This window comes from Merops nubicus, unplaced genomic scaffold (assembly GCF_000691845.1).
Source record: "Merops nubicus isolate BGI_N331 unplaced genomic scaffold, ASM69184v1 scaffold30211, whole genome shotgun sequence".
NCBI classification, from domain to species: Eukaryota; Metazoa; Chordata; class Aves; order Coraciiformes; family Meropidae; genus Merops; species Merops nubicus.
The window spans coordinates 67-18,989 of NW_008590737.1; the positions used below are offsets into that span (position 1 = coordinate 67).

The window sequence follows — 18,923 nt, forward strand, 5'->3', positions numbered from 1 at the left end:
ATTACATTTTTGATGTGTAGAAGATTAGTTATGGTAATTACTTGTCTCTGAAATAGATAATTACTGATTCAAATTATATGATTAGAAAAAAAATGACAGCAACTTGTTAAGAATGTTTACTTATCACCCTCTCTTACTTGAAGATTGGCAATTAGCAAAGCCAGAGTAAAGAATTTGCCACGTTGTGACTGAAGGTGTACAGGGGAAAAAAAAAACCTACAGGGAGATCAACTCGGCAGCCTATCGTCCACAGTTGTGAACAGCCAACCATTGCACACCTTTGGGAGGATCTTTGTTACGTGTTCTGAGGACAGATTGTCACAAGTACATCATTGTGTCACCTAAAATTGGATACCAGCTGTAGAGTAGATGGCTCGGCTTCCTCCTGGGATTCGCTTCATCACTTCATTTTCACGAGATCAGTGGTAGGTTTGAAGTATGGTGGTGATCTTTGCTGTGGACAATGTGAATTTGTACCTGGGGGAGATGGCACTGTTGCCTTGCTCTGTTTTTGCTTTATCATTGCTTAAGACATACAGCAAGAAAATATAGTCAGTTGTATAGAAAATTAATATTGCTAGCATTTAAAAATTGAGGTACTCTGTGGTGGAACCCAGACAGACCCTTACCAGTCAAGTGTGCTAGAGAATAAAGCTTTTTTTCCTCTTATTTGCAGGGTATGTATTTGAAAGGATAAATCTGAGACTTTAATTTTCAAACTCCTGAGTGGGAGGACTGCTTGAGGTTAGCTTACTTTTCTTAACCAGAAGTGTATTTTCTACCCCTATAATTTGATGTGTAATATAGACTTGTAGAATTACAGTTTTAGTTCTTGCTACTGCAGTGTTAACCACCACCCTGAAAACAAACAAACAAACAAAACCACAAACAAACAAACAAAAACAAACAACAACACAATTCTAAACCTATTTGCTTTAGGAAAACTAATCCAGGAATTTGGATAGCATGAGTTCCTGTGCTGTCTGAGATAGAATACTGAGTCAATTGCTTGTGAATAACAAAGAAATAACAAATGAAAGACCAAGCTCTTCCCATTTGAGGTATTTTATCACATACTTTCTTTAGCAGAGCAGCAAGGAAAAAGTAATTTCAGTTTTGTCATTTGTGAGGGTATTTTCAATTATGGGGGTAAATAACTTGCAGGATAACTCACTTTTTTTTTTTTTTTTGTAATGTCTCTGTGAATATACCAGAACTATAAAAGAAGACCCTTGCCTTGTTATGAAGAAGTTTATAAGGCAGGAAACGATTGAAAAAGGTTAATTAAAAATTGAGGACCATAGACCATAGTAGGATGTGTGATGTCAGATCTTTGTGTGTATGTACTTTTATTTACAGATTGTAATTTCAAGATCAAGGCTAGAAGGAGCCAGTAGATAACACTCTGAGCTCTGTGTATTGTTAAAAGCATAAATTCACCAAACTCTTTCTTAAACAGCTGAAACATGCTGCAGAGAATAGATCAGGTTGTTATTTTTGTTTAACACTTGCAGTGACAGGGAGGTGGAGGTGCCCTTTTAATTCAAATGACCTGCAGAGAACGACCCAAGGATGCCAGTGAGGTACAAGGGAAGATTCCTTCCCAGTCCTAAAACTGTTAATTATGTTCATGTGCTCCAGTGTGCAGTACAGGCAGTCAGTGTCAGTCCCCCGTTGTTAGAATCATCTCTAGAAATGGCTGATGTGTGTTGCTACAGAGGAAGGCAAAGTAAAGCAAAGTTCTAAAAGCAGTAAGGAAAGAAAGGAGTAATAGCCCTCAGTAGCCAAACTGACAATTCACAGAGCCATCATTTATGTCCTAATTGTACCAGAGAAACGGATGAGACAGTGAAATGTGAAATCTGATTATCAGTATGTTTAATGTTACACTGCCTTCTGATTGCCCGCAGAGGAAGGCTGTGAACAAGGCAGATGAGCTCCATGGACTCCAGAGCACTGCCCTGTTCTCCTGCCCCTACCTCTGTGCTACCAAGCTCCCTCCCAAAGCCAGAGCAGATATGGTAAAGCAGCGTAACCTGCTGTTATCAGGGTGTTATGGATCATGAAAAAAATTGTCTCCCACTATTCCAAGATTACCAATGACTTCTGTAATGTTTCTACATAACTAAAAGTAGATCTGAATAACAATTTTCAAATACTCTTTGTTTTGTCCTTTGTCTAGGTATAGAGCCTTCATTTTCTCTCTCACTTTCTTGCTGTATGCCAGCTTCCATTTATCAAGGAAACCTATTAGTATAGTTAAGGTAAGCAAGGTTGAGTCCTTGTTTAAACATCCTTCTACTCCTGTCAAACACGGAAGCAGTCATCTTTTTCAATATTTTCTTTTGTGAAAGGCAGTGTTAAACTTTAACTTGGAATGATTTAAAAGATGAAAAACTGATAAAGCTAGTATGCGGTGATGTTTACTTGATAAACTAGTGAGACCACACCTAGCATGTTGTGTATATGTCTGATCTTTGGTCTTAAGACTTGAAACATCTTTGCCTATGCTTAATTCATATGAATTATTCTAATTATAGATTATTTAAGAGTTTACAGGTTTGCATTCTTATGTTTGAGAAAAGTTGCTCATAAGTGAAGAGTCAAACGGGATAAAATTCCACTGGCATTTACAAGACTGTTCCTAGTACTGTTGGGCATTGTAGTTAAAGTTGTCTGTACACTTGGGACTCTTATCCCAGTGAAGCTGGTGGCAAAATGTTGTCTAATTCTAAGTTTGCTAGTGTAATCTTGGGCCGTATAACTGGACAAACACAAATCAAATCCCCCAGGACACTGTTGTGTATAACTAATGAGTAACAGTGGGCAAAGTAGCTTGATGTTAGTGAAGAATTTTGAAATCGTACACTATCAGAAACACCAGTTCAGTGTAGCAAGTTGTTTCTAACCAAATAATTAATCTTTCATCTGTATGGTGGCTTCACTCAGCAAAATACCAAGCAGTTAATAACGTCTAACAGTTTTACTGATTTCAGTGGATTTGACACAAGTTCATATAGAGCTAGAATTGTTGAATATGTTGCTGTTTGGGGATTGACAGTCACAAGTGAAAATTCCATTTTCAAATTTCCTTTCTGTATCAGGGAGAGCTGCACAAGCATTGTGCTGCTTCACATGAAGTTGACCTCAGCTCCTACAAAGAGTATGCTGCCCAGATTCAGCCAGTCAAGAAGCCATCTAATGTATCGCAGTGTGGCTGGGAGCCATTTGGTAAGGGTTGTTTTGTTTTCTTTCATAACAAAGAGCTGATATTCATAATTAGATTATTTTCCTCTTGCTCTTTCATGTGTGGAGGGATTCAGGAGATGTGTATGGAAGGGGTGTTTTGTCTTCCATGTCTTCACAGATTTTTTCAAATAAAGTTAAGTTGTGACTTACCTTACAATGTCTTTCCTACTTAAAATCATTTAAACAACTGACATTATTTTATCTGTTATCTGCTGAAAATACCTCATAGCTATAAGTTTTCTGTCAGAAAATGGATTTTGTCTTTAGAATAACTAATAAGGCAAAACGGGGGGAAGAAGGAAATAAATAACATTTTTCTGCTATTTTAATTCAAGGTCCAGCAATCACTTCAATGAAGTTACTTGGCATTTATCTAAATTGGAACTTTTCAGAGTCCTTATCTGGCAGAAAGAATATTTTTCTCCCCATTTTAATGGAGACTTTATTGCAGAATAGAATTGACAACTGAGTGAATAGCTTATGAACTTGGCCTTTCACTTAAGTAGGCAAATATTTTTTTCTATTTACAATTAAAATTTAATTTAATTGTATTTGAATTTAATAGGGATTTTGAATTATTCCCTGCCACTTTTATCACTACCAGGAACATCAGTGAAGTAGAATAGTTCATTCTGTCAATGTGCCAGTCCATTCCAGTCTCTCTAGCCATTCATACTAGTTATTCTTTATTTAGCAATTAAAAAAAAGTCATACACCATTGAAAGACAATTAAAGATACGTGCTCTGGGTTTCCTATGGACAAAATGCTGTGCATTAACTGCCTGCTACAAGGTAATCAGTCTACTGTAGTTATTTGGTCCCACAGGTTTCCAAACGTATTGGGGTGCAGTTAAACTTGGTTGCTGTTTCTTGTCCCTGGACCAAAGGGAGACTGAGTTGGCTTGTGTAAAACACTAGTTAGCTTTCTTAATGGCGACTTCTGAGCTCCAGTGTCCTCCTTTTTCCATGAGCACACAGGTTATTACAAAGCTACCCTCTTTGGGATGGCACCCTAGGCTTGTTCTTGCAGCTCTGTTTTTCAGGCAGCTGGCAAGCTGGGAGGCAACACTGAAAGAAGGAATGAATAACTGTGACTTTATTCTCAAACTCAGTGGAAATCGTGGCTCCTTGCAAATACACAAACTGTCTTTCTTGGTATGGGCTCAGGTCTCTTGAGACTAGGCTGGTGTCTGGATGGAGTCCCTCCTGCTCCCTCCATCCTGCCTGCAAGTTCCATTTATTTGTGATTATGGACATTTCCTGTATGGAGCATAACCATATAGGTTTTTTAAACAAGACTTCTATCTCTGTGCCTTATGGGTAGTTGGAAAATGAAATGCAAAAGGCTTTAATCACTAATATAAAAATATATTAATAATTAAATTAATAATGAAACTAAATAATTAAAACAACTTAATATAAAATATATTAAGAATGAAAAAAAAATTTAAATAGAGAAAATATATGAATAGATCTTCCTTTAAAGCCTGTATGATTCTGGGTTTTTTTAAGTCATTTTGGCTGTTGGGGCCTTACCTGTTTCCAACACATTGTTACTTTTAATAAAGTCCCTTGAAGTTTGGGTTTTACTTTGTCTAAGGACCTATAAGAAAGGGGCACTTTGTTAATAACTGATGTTTCCTCTCTTCCAAAATACTCTTTTGAATCAGGTAGAATTAGTAATGGGCCCACCAGCATTTTCATAATATGTTACAGGCAAAAGAGTCAGTCATAGAGAGGATTTTTTTGATGAAATAAAAAAATGTAATTTTCCTGTTGAAAGTTAAGCCTCAGTGTGTGTTCACTAATATTTTTCTTGCAATATATAGAAATTGTTGGGAAGTTATTAAAATATTTAAATTGATAATTTGTTTTGAAAATTGCTTTTAGATAAGAATAACTACAAACAGTTACTGGGAGCGCTGGATTACTCGTTTCTGTGTGCATATGCAGTTGGAATGTATTTAAGGTAAACCTCACTGTCTTTGAAACCTGCTTTTTTGCTTAATGTTAAATTTGTGAGACTGTACTACTTTTGAGATATTATCCTTTCCTACTGTAATGTTTCTGCTGAAGAAGGTGAGAATTTGGTTGCTCAGGAAAAAAACCCATATCATTCCGAGTCCTCAGTGGTATCATACCTATTGGCATATAGAAAACTACTCACCTGCACCCATCTTGACTGCCTTGTGCAGGCAGTGCTTTCCAACTTGCAATCTAGCCTGTCTTTCCTTCGTATTCCATATAATGGAATATATGCTGGAATGTATGTCCTCAAACTTTTCAGTCTCCAGCTTGCACACATAGACTAAACTGATTGTCCTGGCTTTCTCTATAGTCAAAGAACAGAAGCAGACACCTCCTAAAAAATAATACCAAACCCATCTTAAAATGTACAATATTAGCTGATCTTTGGAGATGCTGTGTTTTAGTGACTAAAACCAGAAGCTTCGTAATTGGAATTATTAGCAAGGGAGGCAACTCTGACTTTAAATGGCTGGAGACATGTCCCACCTTATGGGTCATGTGGAAAATGACTCTGTACATAAATGATCTCCAGTGTGCTCCAGGTGAGCATCTCCTGAAAAGCATCTCCCTGAAAGATGGTTGTGCAGCTGGCAGTTAGTGAACATGAAATGTTTGTTGTGTTTTTTCTCTGTCAAGTGGTAAAATGTGCTCATTTGGTGCTATGAAGGAAAATGGCAGTTACGAGTAAACTATCTTCTCAACCAAAGCTAAACAACACAAAATATTCTTTGTGTGAAGGGTTGGGGTACAATCTCATTTTTAATTATTGCCTTTCTTTTCATTTCCTTCCATGTTCCCAGTGGAATAATAGGCGAGCGGCTGCCTATCCGTTACTATCTGACAGTCGGGATGCTGGCTAGTGGACTCTTCACTGCAATGTTTGGATTGGGCTATTTCTATAACATACACAGTCTGTGGTTTTACATAATGGCCCAGGTAGGCACGGTGTTACTTACATAGTCAGGAGTTTCCGTAGTATTGTTTAGTGTTGTATTGTTGTTTTTTTTTCTGTTGCAAATGGTGATTAGTGGTTGGATGGGAGGGTATAAATGCTGGCGTACATTGTCGTTGATGACAGGCAGAAATGAGAGAGTGGCTAGCCCCTGCTTTTAGTTTTCAGAAATGTTTTTTTTAGTGGAAGGAGTCTCTGAAATCAAGTTAAGTGTTTCAGACTGTCAAATCAGTGATCAACTCTTTGCAAGCTTAAGTGTGGGTGAGTTTTAAAACAAATGTATTTTCTTTTGTCAGTCTGCCAAGGCCCGAGTGACACATTCTGGCTTTCTCTGCGGGAAAATCGCAGCTATGCGACTGATGATGAACAGTCTCCCGCATTAGTGTGGCTGAGAACAGGCAGCTTCTGTAGCAAGACTAATTATGTGGGATTTTTCAGAGCACTTGTAGGTCTAATTGAGTGTTGCAAGAATGTTTTCCACTGACCTGAAATGGTGAGGACCAGGATATGGCTAGCACTTCTGAGCCATTTGGGACAGGTCTGCAGCTTGCACTGCTCTTTTCTTTGTGTTACAGCAGTAGCACCTGTAACTGCTGGCCGGGCTGCACAGCGTTGTGCAACAGGGCAGCTAGTGATACGAGCTGGGGTACTGCAGCTTTTATAACCAGGTCACCAGGTTTCACCAGGTCATCCATTTAACCATGTCCTTGCTCCAGTGCTCTTGGCTTAGGTGGTTTCCAAGACAGGAGCTGGCTCCTTCGGGGTTGAGCTGGTTGTCTCTGCCAGCGCTACACAGTGTGATGTGGTCAATGAATCCTGTAATGCCAAGGGTGGTCGCGCACCACCAGCCTAATTGGGTTTTGTTGGGTAGAGTGAGGTTGTTTTGTTGCACATTCAAATGCTCTTTGTACACGTGAATTATTGTGTTGTGAACTTTAATGTGCAGTTCTAGGTAGGGAACTTTTTAGGAGATGAGATGAGTTAGAGTTATGATCTCTGCAACATGGAAGCTGAAATTGTTCTTACTTCAGCCTGAATGCAAGCTAAGTGTCTCGTCCAGTAAGTTTATTTACAGCTGTCTGTAAAGCATTTTATAGTTAATGTTCAAAGTTACCCAGTCTCCACTAAAGCTTTTTTTTTCCACTTCAATTGCAAACATGAAGGTGACAGAGCACTGGAACAGGCTGTCCAGAAGGGTTGTGGAGTCTTCTTCTCTGGAGTCATTTAAAACCTTCCCGGATGTGTTCCTATGTGACCTGCCCTAGGTGATCCTGCTGTGGCAGGGGGGTTGGACTAGATGATCTTTCGAGTTCCCTTCCAACCCTTAACATTCTATATGTTCAAATTGACATAAGTATTATGTTGCTGTTTGAGTGTGGGGAATTCATTTCTCTGTCCAGTGCAAAGTGACTTTTTTGGTAAGCATGTGATTGAATTACAATAATTTGTTTTAAATAGTAAAATAATTGGAGAGATATAAGTAGAGGGGAGAATCTCTGCAAAAGATTGTGACTTGTTTACTCTTAGGAAAGAATGCTGTCAAAAACCGCCACTAAATTTCTAAACTCAAAGCATTTGTGTGGGCTTCCTTTTCTCACTGCAGCACTCAGCCGGAATTGTGTAGGAAGCAGGCTTATTATGGGGTATGTTTATTTATTACTGTTTTTATATGCTTTCAGATAGCTAATGGGTTGGTGCAAACTACTGGCTGGCCAAGTGTCGTTACATGTATTGGCAACTGGTTTGGTAAAGGAAGGTAAATAATATGCAACCCAAAGTTTTGGAAGTACAAATCAGTACGTACTAGGCTATAATACTGAGTACTGTAACCAATTTAGATATCTTTCTTTTGCTTCAGTGGTTTTTTTTTTTTTTTTTTCTTCCATGAAACAAGCACTTAGGTAGATCTTTGGGAAGAGTTTCCTTTGTGATGTTCATTGTGTATCTGAAATATTATCTCATATCAAAACACTGTTCTGTGGTAGCTCTTTAGTCTGCATCTGACAAATTAAACATCAGTGTTTCAGAATTATGAATAATGCTTGCAAATATTAACAATCTAGACCCACTTCTAATAAAGGCTGTTATTAGGCCATTTTAATGTGAAATTTTCTGCTTTTATTTGTGTTTCAAAGCAGTTGTCAGGATGTAACTCTAAAACTATCTTTTTATCTAATGTCTTTTTTTTCTAAAACAGAAACTTGAAAACTTAATATAAAAAAAGAAAATACAACTGATTTGACCTTTTCTGTCATTTTCTTTGATCTTTTTTTTCCCCCCTTAATCCTACATAGAGATCATTCATAATGTTTATTTAGTCATACCATACAGTTTTCCATAAACTTTTGCAAGAGCTCCATGGGCTCCGATAATGGTTGATGCATGTAGCAGATAGTAATGCCACTGTAGTGCCATCCACTTTAGATACCATTGAATGAACATTATTGTCAATTGGTTCAAGAGGAGAACGTATGAAAATTAAATATGTGATTCAATATAACATGAGATGGATGAGAAGATGTAGACTCAAAGTAGTTTTCCATAGTCCTCGCAGCCTTTTTAGTAAATGTTACAAGATGCAGCAAATGATAACTGCCATACGCTACTGGACAGAATTGGTGAGTGTATAAAGCAAATAATATGTGTATTCAGATTTTGCTTTGTGCAAAAGCCACAGCATTTATTTTTAGGAGGTTGCACTGTGAACTGGTGGATAGGGTTCCAGTTTGAATAATATCAGTGATCTGGTTCTTGTTTGTATTTTGCTACAACTTCCTTAACATGAGCAGACCTCTTAGATCTCTTCTTCAGCCAAAGGAAAATATTTGGTTTATTTTAGAATAGATTGATCTTTTGTAGTTTACTTTAGCCCAGCTGGAGTTACTCTACAGCAGCTCTGTAGAATATGTGCTTTCCAGGCAGACAGCAGCTTGGTGTATCTGTTAGCCAAGCTTGCACAGGTGTTATCTTCTGCTGGTGCTTAGCAAGTCCAGCATGTCATCAGAAGATAGTGAGTTTGTTCTACCTATTCCTGTACAGATTGGTTTCTTCTGCATGATAATACTAACATATCCTGAAAGCATCAGATCATCAGTGCAGTGTGTTTGCAGGAGGACTTTCATTCCCAGAAGCGGTGTGCTTAACATGCATGTGCTGTGCAACATCTGCAGGCTCGTTCCATCTGCATACAGAGCAACTCTGTCCAGAAATGCGCAAGCCTGAGTCTTGCCTTTCAATGTAGTCAAATGCAGGATGAGCTCTGTCATGCACAGGGTAGTATTTAGAACACTTCTATTAATATTTAGGTGCCTTGAAATTGCCAGACAAAAGACTGTAGCATAAAGAAGCGGTCAGTTAAAGAACAATAAGATTACAAATACTTCATTAACACCACAGATGAAGTAATTTTTGATACTTTCTTTTCAAGATAGTAATGCTTATTGTTGGAATCATAAGAAATATTTGTGTGCTTTTCTTAAATGCAGGCGAGGCTTGATCATGGGAGTCTGGAATTCACACACATCAGTGGGAAATATCTTGGGATCCTTAATTGCAGCTTATTGGGTGTCTGCATGCTGGGGTCTCTCCTTCGTGATGCCTGGTGTAATCATTGCTGTGATGGGAATTGTTTGTTTCCTGTTTCTTATTGAACGTAAGTGCTTTAATGGGATAAACTGTGGCGGGCTCGCTACGGGTGGAGAACACCAGCTGTTTAAGCTAAATGACCCACTGCAAAGTATATTCCTCAGGCTGTGGCTACACTTAAAGAACTTCTTCCTAGAAGAACCTGTTTATGTGTAAAGAGTTTATATGCTCACTCTGGCACACCTGAGAGAGTAACACTTCAGAATTGAATCCACTGCTCTGTCATTGGTTCCCTGTCTTTATAAATGGTTAAAGTGTGTCTTAGCAGAATGTCCCACCTAGCTGCAATATATATTCTGTGCAGTCATTTAACCCATGCCGTCCATATTCTGTGCTATGAAATACAGGAGACAGCTGGTAGAGCAAGTTTTGACAATTAGAAACTAAAAAGGGATGTCCCATTTTGTGCCTATGTAGGCTCAGAGGTACTAGTATGAATGCTTATTTCACTGTAACTGTCCTACCTCAGGAAGTAGAAGTTCTGCAGATATTAACTAGAATGCTGTAATGAGCTGAGCTGCCAGGGCAGTACTTAATGTGGTCACGGGATGGGAAGAGTGCTGTGGAGCACTGTTTTCTTTTTCTCTAAAGCTACAGTTACACATTTCTACCAGGACCACTTCTGTGTTACCTGCACTGTTGGTTTATTTTCAGTAAATTACACTGCTGGTGGGTGTTTTAAGAAATAATCCATTATGTTTGCTTTCACTATTAACTATGTGTGTTATTGTATTCCAGATCCTAAAGATGTAAGTTGCTCCTGCACACCATCCAGTGTAAGTGAATGCTTTTTCTCTTTTTATTTTTGCCTCCTAATACACATTTATTGGGATAGTTTTGGAAATCAGATAATCTGCATGGCCCTTTTGTGCCAGGCTGTTGTAACTGACCCTATACTTGGGGGAATGACTGGTCTTCTGTGCTTCACTGGTAAACCAGTAGTTTATTTTCTATCAAAGCAATGTGTATCAAGAGGTGAATGGGTTTATTTTAACTAACGTTTTGGAACAGATGGTCTTACTACAGTAAACCAAGTAAAAATCATTCCATCTTTTTGTTACTTTTTTTCTTTCTTTCCTCCAGTCTTCCTGGGCATCTTTGGAGCACTCTGACATGTGTTGCCTTCCTTGCTTAGGCATAGCATAGTGAGATAGCTGCCAGCCATTTCCTATGAAGGATCTCATTGTTTGAGAACCCTTTATTAGTCACTGAAGAAAAAGCAAAGGACCCTTTTGCTGACATAATTACATCAATGAACCATGCAGCTATGGGCTGGGGGTTGGAAGATGGGATAGTCCCTTGGATAGAAGGAAGGACAGTGGGAGCACATGGCTGGGGATGGATATGAAGCTTATATGAAGAGAATGGAAGCAGTCTGTGACAATGAGTTAAGTCATCATATAATATGTCCTTTATTTAACCAAAACTGACATTAATGAAGAGCTGTGAAAAGGAGAGAGACATAATCTGTGCTCAGTGGTGTGGGTCACATAATAAATCAATGCTTTAGTTTTTGTGGCATCATAGAATAATTTAGGTTGGAAGGAAGGCAACCTCTGGACTTGTTATGTTGTTGAAGTTAATAAAACTTTACTTTTTACTTGTTGTTTTACAAGTTTACTTCTTGTTGTGGTCCTACTCTCTGCTTGTAGGTCTAAAACTGACATAGCATCAAATTGTTTAGGGCTTGCCTCTCAAATCTGGAAATTCTCAAGGGTGGAGTTGCTGTTTGTACATATATCATTTTTGTTTGTTTTAAATATACAGTGAATTTTTAGAACACATTTGATCAGATGTTTCACTGTCATCAAGACAATGGATCTTGCTATTGTATGAGAGCTTATACTTCAAGGACTTAAATTTTGGCAAGGCAGTGACGTTCACTAAGCTGTAAATATACTATCACACGCACAAAGTGTGGCATGCATACTGCCTGGATCACAAGGGAGAATGCAACTCTATTGATATAAGAGTTTGAAAATCCATCATCAGAGACTGACCACTTCAGGCATTGTCAAAGCAAGATTGAAGGGGGGTCTCTGTGTGCAAAGTTTCTGCTTTCTTTGGGTTGCTGAACATTCTGTGTGTTTCCTTGTGCCATTGTGGCAGCAAAACTCATAACATTTTTTAATACTTAGGGACGAAGCTTGTCTTTCAGAAACAATTAGTATAAAGTTGTTTTAAACACTATTTGAAAAGCAGATTGAAAGTGGTTAAGCTCTGGTACCAAGATGTTTGCACTTGTGTTTGTGTTTTTGAAACAAAAGTTTGTAAGATGTTTTAGGTACTCAAAATTAAGTAACATAGAAAGCCACATCAGTGGCAAAAAGTTGTGCCTTAGAAAGCTTTAGCTGCTGTGTGAGAAGATGGTTCCTTTCTTGCTTCATGTAGCTGTGACACAAGAGGAGAGAGGCAATCCAAATAGAGTGAGGGGAAAATAAAAAGCAAGGAAAGGGAACAAAAAGGAGTGCATTAGAAAGAGCAGCTGCATATAACTTCTCATAACACAAAGTTGTTTGTAGCTCAGTTGCATTTAGGAGCATGTTTGCTGGTTCATCTCTGTTTCATGGTCCATAAGACTCTGCTATGTGTTTGTCTCTGCTGAAACCAAAACCTAGAGCATCGTGTTGCTCCAGGTTCTTTCTCCTTTGACTACCAGATGTGTGAGCAATCAGGTCTGCTGCATTTTCGACTAGTTCTTTGAAAGAATAATGGGGAGACTGGCAAAAAAGGTCTTAAAGGTTTCCCACGTGTAAGGGCAAAGTGCCCAAGAGAGCTGTTGGGGAAAGTGTTGGAGGGAAGGTCCCTGTTTGAATCCCACATGTTTTCTAGTGCTAGGGGATTATACATGGAGATTGTCTGCATGTGTAGATATATGTGAACTATACCTTTTAGCTGCAAGTCTCACAGGTAGCTTCTACATGGAGGATTACTGTTTTTTTACCACCCCTCCAATAGTTCCAGGTAGATTGCTTTTTACATTTTAAATGTTCTCTTCTTCTTGAATAGTAACTGAAGGCTACTTTTCTAGCCTGTGTTATCTCTTCTTTAACAGCTAATGGATTTATTCTCCTCTTATGAAGTACTAATAAAGCTTTTCTGAATACTTTTAACGGTCTGCAGTATTCCTGTTCTTGGTTTGTTACTCTGAGAGAGGTGTGCTGACAATGGGCTCTGTATTTTTCTTTTAATTCTCTTTCATTTCTTAAAGGTAACTTCTATCAAGTATGAGAATATTTTAAGTGACTTAAAGACTCCTAACAGGAGGCATTTTTTTCCTTAGTTTTTATACAGTTCAGAAATGCTCCCATGAATATTTCAATTGCTGTTCATAATACCTAGAGCATAATGATTACACAATTTGCTGTTAAGCGTTGTGGGAGTAAATGTTTGTTACTGGTTTTGAATACACTTTTACTGGAAACCGTAACTAAGAAAGTTCTGCACAGTATGTTGCTCATATGTCTTAAGGAGCTGATATGGAAAAAAATGACATCCAATGCCTACTTGCTGTGATATTATTAACAAAAATTTTGCATCGTTTCCCTTCCATTTACCACCCTTTCCCCTGGTCCCAGAAAAGGGCTACTATTTGACCTCATCTTCTCTAGGGCAACAGCAAGATCACTGCTTCAGTCACAGTCTTGTTGTGTGGGGATGAACCTGACCTTCTGTTTCCCTGGAAACCTTGCTTTCCAGAGCAGAAGACATCACCTTCTTCCTTCCCTATCCCATATATTCACATGTGCAAATCCTTTAGGAGGTTTATAAAACTGCTTCCCCACCTGCCTTGGACCCTTCTCAGATGAAGACTCAACATTGTCTTGGGAAGCTGTGTGCCATTTGAATTGCTCAAATAGCTCTCCTCAGACCTGCGTGGTCTGCAAAGTACAATGGATTCTAAATCCTTAGTGAATAGGTCTCACAGCTTCTGTTCACTGCAGGGAGGGTAGTTTTAGAAGTAAAGGAAATTAATAAGGTAACAATAGAAGTTCAGAAAGATCTCCCACAAGTGCAGATGTGGTAATTACAGTGTCTGACTGTAAAGACAACCGATTGCTAATTGAAGGAGGATTCAGGTAGTAAAATAGGCCATGTTATTACTGGGAACAAGAAATTTCATCCATGTTGTATAAAGGGTAGAATTTGCTGGCAGGCATAAAATGCTAGCTGTCCTTTTTTACTCAGTCGTTCCAGGGACAAGCTGTGTGCTTTTGCAGGATCTGTGAGAGAGCTTTTTTTAAGACATTAAAGAAATATACACACTTGCTTTGCTCATAAGGCTTTAGTGGGTCACTTTGGAGAGATGTCTTGGTTAGATGCAGGCACCTCTGCCAGCTGGTGCCAAGAGCCAAACCTCATTGTGGAAGAATGAGGCCAGTTAAATTTAAGCACAACTGAAATAAACGCTCAGCAGGAGGGAAGGACTTAGGGTAGTTATATTAATATTTATAGATCAGATTCATCTCTGTGTGATGTCACTATCTTGGATGAATTTGGTCTACTGTTTATTTGCAGCATGATCGTGAGCCAAATATTTCTACAGAGTTTGTAGTGGTGAGTAATCTGATTTCATTGAGTTGTCCAGAAGCACAGATGGAGAGCCAGGCATAGAGCTGTTGATGCATGGTTCTTATACTTTATTCACTGATTTCTTGATCTATTTGCTTGTATTCTCCTTGACTCTGATCTATGAATCTGAAATCTCTTTCAAAACAAATATTTGGGTAGAATATAATGCTTTTAAATGGTAGCATTGGCAGCTTCATCTACGACTTTCCAAAAGGCTATGCCTATGACAAATGAGAGAAGTCATTGTGCTTTATTAAGCATTGATGCACTTTCATAATGAAAGTTAAAGAGTAGATTTAACATTTGCAATATGTAATGATTTGTAGCTGTTTTTATTGCTTCTCATCTTTTCTCTCTGTACCTTTTTTTTCCATAAGTAAACAAATTAGTTGCAGCATGTTCATAACAGACCTGTCTTTCACATGTGCAAATCTTGTAGGAGGTTTTAGGAACTTTCTTTAACCTGACTTTGCATTTCCAGGAAACTTAGCTCTTCTAAACTCCTGTAGCAAAGTGATTGTGCATTTAAAAAGTTGCAATTTTTATCTTCTGAAAAGGAGAAAGAAGTCTAAGTATTAAATGGGCAGCCTTTTGGTCTGGTCGTTTTCCTCAAACATTTCCTCCTCACCACAGTAAATCTTATATTTGACATTCAAATGAAAAAGTCTTTTTTCTCTGCTGAGCTGCTCAATAAAGATGTAGATGACTTGTCTCTAGATAATGGATTTTCTTCCCCACAAGATTATTGTAAATCACTTTTTTGACAAGAGCCTCATCTACACGATAAAATTTAAAATCTGTTTCATAAGACCCTGGGGATTCAAATCTTGTTTGTTTATTTTGGGGAATGCATGTCCAAGAGTACTTGTGCCTCAGCTCTGCACAAATACTTTAATTTATCCTCAAAAGTTTTTTTTTTTCCCTCTTGGAAAGATTTGGTTGATGAATGGCAGTTTGTGTAAAGAATACTGCAGTAGATATCCCTGGACTTTTGTTGGGGAAGAATTACTTAATGGATGGGCATTCTTTTTTTATCTGTAGTGGTGGATTTGGGGGGTTTGGATTTGTTTGGGGCAGGGTTTGGTGTTGTGCCTTTTTTTTTAAGTGTGGCATCCAGAGTGTGATTAGACACCTAAACAAACATCTCCAAAGAATGCACAGTGCCTCTTGAGGTCTTAGCAATAGGTTGTCCCTTCCTGACTGCAAACTTAGTTTTAAGCTGTATATTTAATTTAACAGATAAACTTTAATGACCCTAGTAAATCTTTTTAGACCAAGGATCTCAGAATTATGTTTTGCAGTCAGTGTTGTTTTGGTGTGAACTGATACACTAATGCACTTGTTAACACATAAATATAACCTGGGGACTTAAATATAGGTTGCTGTATTGATTTCTGTACTGAGCATGCTGGAGGTGCTCAGGCTCTTCATTAACCCTCCTGCCCACAAAAGCACAGTAAGACCATGGGTGAGCATGAGTTAAAGGAATAAACTGGCTTAAAGGGACAGAAAAATGGAGAATTAAGGTTTTCTTGAAATATATCAACTACTGTTGTTGCTACTAGGATTGTCTTGTGAGAAAAAAAAAAAAGTTTGCAATGTCAGTGAAAGTTCAGTAGAGGAGAAAGCAGCTAAAGATGTTAAGAATGGCATGACTATGCTCTGAATTTGGTGTGCTGCTTCTATATAAAAACAGTATAAAGTTAGTCTTCAAATAAATTTGTGATTGCATTTTATGTATATTGCTGCGGGTCTGTATAAGAACTGTAAAACCTCAAAATACAGAGTCATTACATTAAAGATGCTTCAGCTCAGGTTATGCTTATGCTACAATGCACAAAGAATTTTGTTGCAGAGAAATTATTAACACTAATGTAATCCTTAAAAAAAACAAGCAACTAAAGCATGAAGCTTTTTTTTTTTTTTTGTTCTGTTTTTCAGAGTTCTAAAACTTTCCTGAATGGTGCATCTCGATTCAGAGTCCAGACGCCAACCTTAAATGCTAAGGAAACCAGCAAACCTCAGGTAAAAACCAACATACTGTTGTAAAATAATATAGGGGACTTCCTAAAGCTCACATGGAGTACTTACTGTAGATTTACTGTTGGTAAAGATTTCTCTTTCTTTTATGATGCTTCAGTCTGCTTCCGCCTTCATACACCCATGTAACTTCAGATGAGGGAACTAAGCATTATCCAACAAATACTACAAACTGAGCTGAGTAAGGTGGCGTGCTTTCTCAGTTGGTTCTGTCTTGTGAACTTCATAAAATTCCAGCAAAAGTAGTGTGCTGCAAAATGTTTAAAGATAGCCATTTGAAATCTTTACTTATAAACTCATGTTTGTCCCATCTTTGCAGTCTCACTTTTTAATGTAGTATAGGTATGTACTAACAAGATTATACATGGAGATGAAGAATTCTAAATACGAGCAGTTATTCACAAAATCTTACTTAAAACTTGTGATTGGTAGTTCTGTTAGTAAAAACAGGTGGTGATTCTCACTAAAAGCAGAATTTTGGATTTGCCCATTTATGAGCAAAAAGACATTTTGTCTCATGATGGATGTTAACTGAAAATTTCCACCTGAAATTTTGTATTTGTATTCAATACAGTTGACGCATCATATCCTGAGAAGATAACTTCTTTTCTTCTTTAACTACTTTCAGACTTTTACAGGAAAATAGAAACTTCCTCTTCTTTTCATCCTTTGCCTGTCGAATAATAATTAGCATTCAGGGGGTATAATAATCAGTGACGATGAAAAGGTTTTGAGAGTTTTGCTGAGGAAACACTTTACTCATAATTTTGGTCAGTCCAGTTTAAATCTCCTCTGTACTGAGTTTATTGATCTTCATCTTGCACTGCCCAAGAACAGTCTCCAGCCCAAAAACCTTTTGTCAGTATTATTTCACAACCAGCTAGAAGGGAAGAACATGTAAGAATATCACAGGTGTCTTTTAGACAAGTCAGGAAGACTGAGCTAAAATACAGTCAGCAAATTAGTAGACAAAGATTTCACATCAAACTCTGTTAGAACCTCTACTGCCAGAATCTGGGCAGCAAATGGGCAAGGAAACCAAACCCCTTCCTCGTACTGACCACTGCTCCCGTGTGAGCAGGACAGAGACAACATGGACAGCAAAGCACAAGGGCACTTGCTGATGATCCTTCCAATGTTCTCCCCCTCACCCCACCCACCAGGTTGGGTTATAAGTTTGTAACAGAGAGTTCTAACAAGTGCTAAGAATAAATAAAATCTTTCAAATCCTTGTTTGTCGCTGTTTGGGACTCCCTGATTTTCTGCCAATGACAGAAGATAATATTTTTTTGTCAAAGCAGGGCTGATCTTTCCTTCTTACAGTGGTTGTTACAGTTACACTGAGCTGATTATCTCAGTCATCTTTTGTGCTGTACAAACAACAGATGTTTTGCATTTATGAGCTGGTGTCCTCCAAGCACACTGGAATGGCAGCTTTTACTGACTTTTCATTGACCTCTTCAATTATTGTAAAGAGAAAGCAAATATTCAGGATATACAGTGATTGAAAGCAGAATGTGTGTTTGGCTGCGTGACCCGAATACCTCTGTGTGTTCGTTACTGCTTGCGTAAGGTGGGCCTCTTAAAAATTACACAAAATTGAAGGATAATGAATCCTTCCCCAGAGATCAAGAATGTGCCATACACTGAATCACACTCTGTGGCAGACGAGGAAGGCTGAACGTTAGCTCTGCCAAGCACAAACTACTGGTTTTATTTATCATTTAGCTACACGCAACATAAAATCCCACATTGTTGATGAAAGTTTTCAGCGTGAGTTGGTAAATAAGTTATTTGGATGTTAGTGGTTTCAGTATTTAACCCGCTCTTCTTAAATAGTCTTAGAGCTACCTGTCTGAGAACTTAGCAGCATTTCCAGAGACAATCCTGGTCAAGTTTGCTGTGAAAATTGTCAAGAGATGCTCACTTAAGACACTGTTGAGAAGCATCTTCCATTGAATCCAGTGGGGAGCTTCACTGCTTAAGCCCTTCTTTTCTTTTTCTTAAAGCTGTAAGATAGAAGTTTCTAGTTCTGTTCTGAGAGTTGACTTCAGTGTGGTGGATAGATAAAAATAAAAAGATATTCTCATGGCAGGACGGGGATGACGTGTTCTTGTTGAGTGATAACTTGCTCCACAAGCATTGGTAGCAGCCAGTGGAATTATTAGAGTAAAATCTTTCCTGATGTTAGAAAAGAACTCAGAGTTCACAACTTAAGTAATACTGGTAAACTTAAACCTTTTAGAATTTGTGGATTCCAATGCTCAAATGAAACAGACATAAAAAAATCAGTGACTGCTTAACATGAAGCACTCAGTATCCATAATTCATTTTAAAAGCTGGCCTGTATTTAAATTGGTGAATAATATTATGTTACAGAGTCTGAAAAATGGGCTTAGTATTTGTACAGAAGGAAGATAATACATGCTTTTACACA

At 38.1% G+C, this 18,923-nt stretch overlaps 1 protein-coding gene across 1 annotated transcript in view; it reads left to right on the forward strand.

Moving 5' to 3' along the window:
• Positions 1–369: 369 nt before the first annotated feature.
• SLC37A1 (solute carrier family 37 (glucose-6-phosphate transporter), member 1) overlaps positions 370–18,923 on the forward strand; it is a gene marked incomplete at its 3' end in the record, with an annotated part of 29,629 nt that continues 11,075 nt past the window's right edge. Inside the window, exons 1-9 of the mRNA XM_008950055.1 lie at positions 370–425; positions 2,183–2,264; positions 3,105–3,231; positions 5,140–5,218; positions 6,078–6,213; positions 7,909–7,985; positions 9,715–9,881; positions 10,613–10,650; positions 16,388–16,471. Coding sequence (XP_008948303.1) covers positions 370–425; positions 2,183–2,264; positions 3,105–3,231; positions 5,140–5,218; positions 6,078–6,213; positions 7,909–7,985; positions 9,715–9,881; positions 10,613–10,650; positions 16,388–16,471 — 846 coding nt within the window. The remainder of the gene's footprint in view (positions 426–2,182; positions 2,265–3,104; positions 3,232–5,139; positions 5,219–6,077; positions 6,214–7,908; positions 7,986–9,714; positions 9,882–10,612; positions 10,651–16,387; positions 16,472–18,923) is intronic.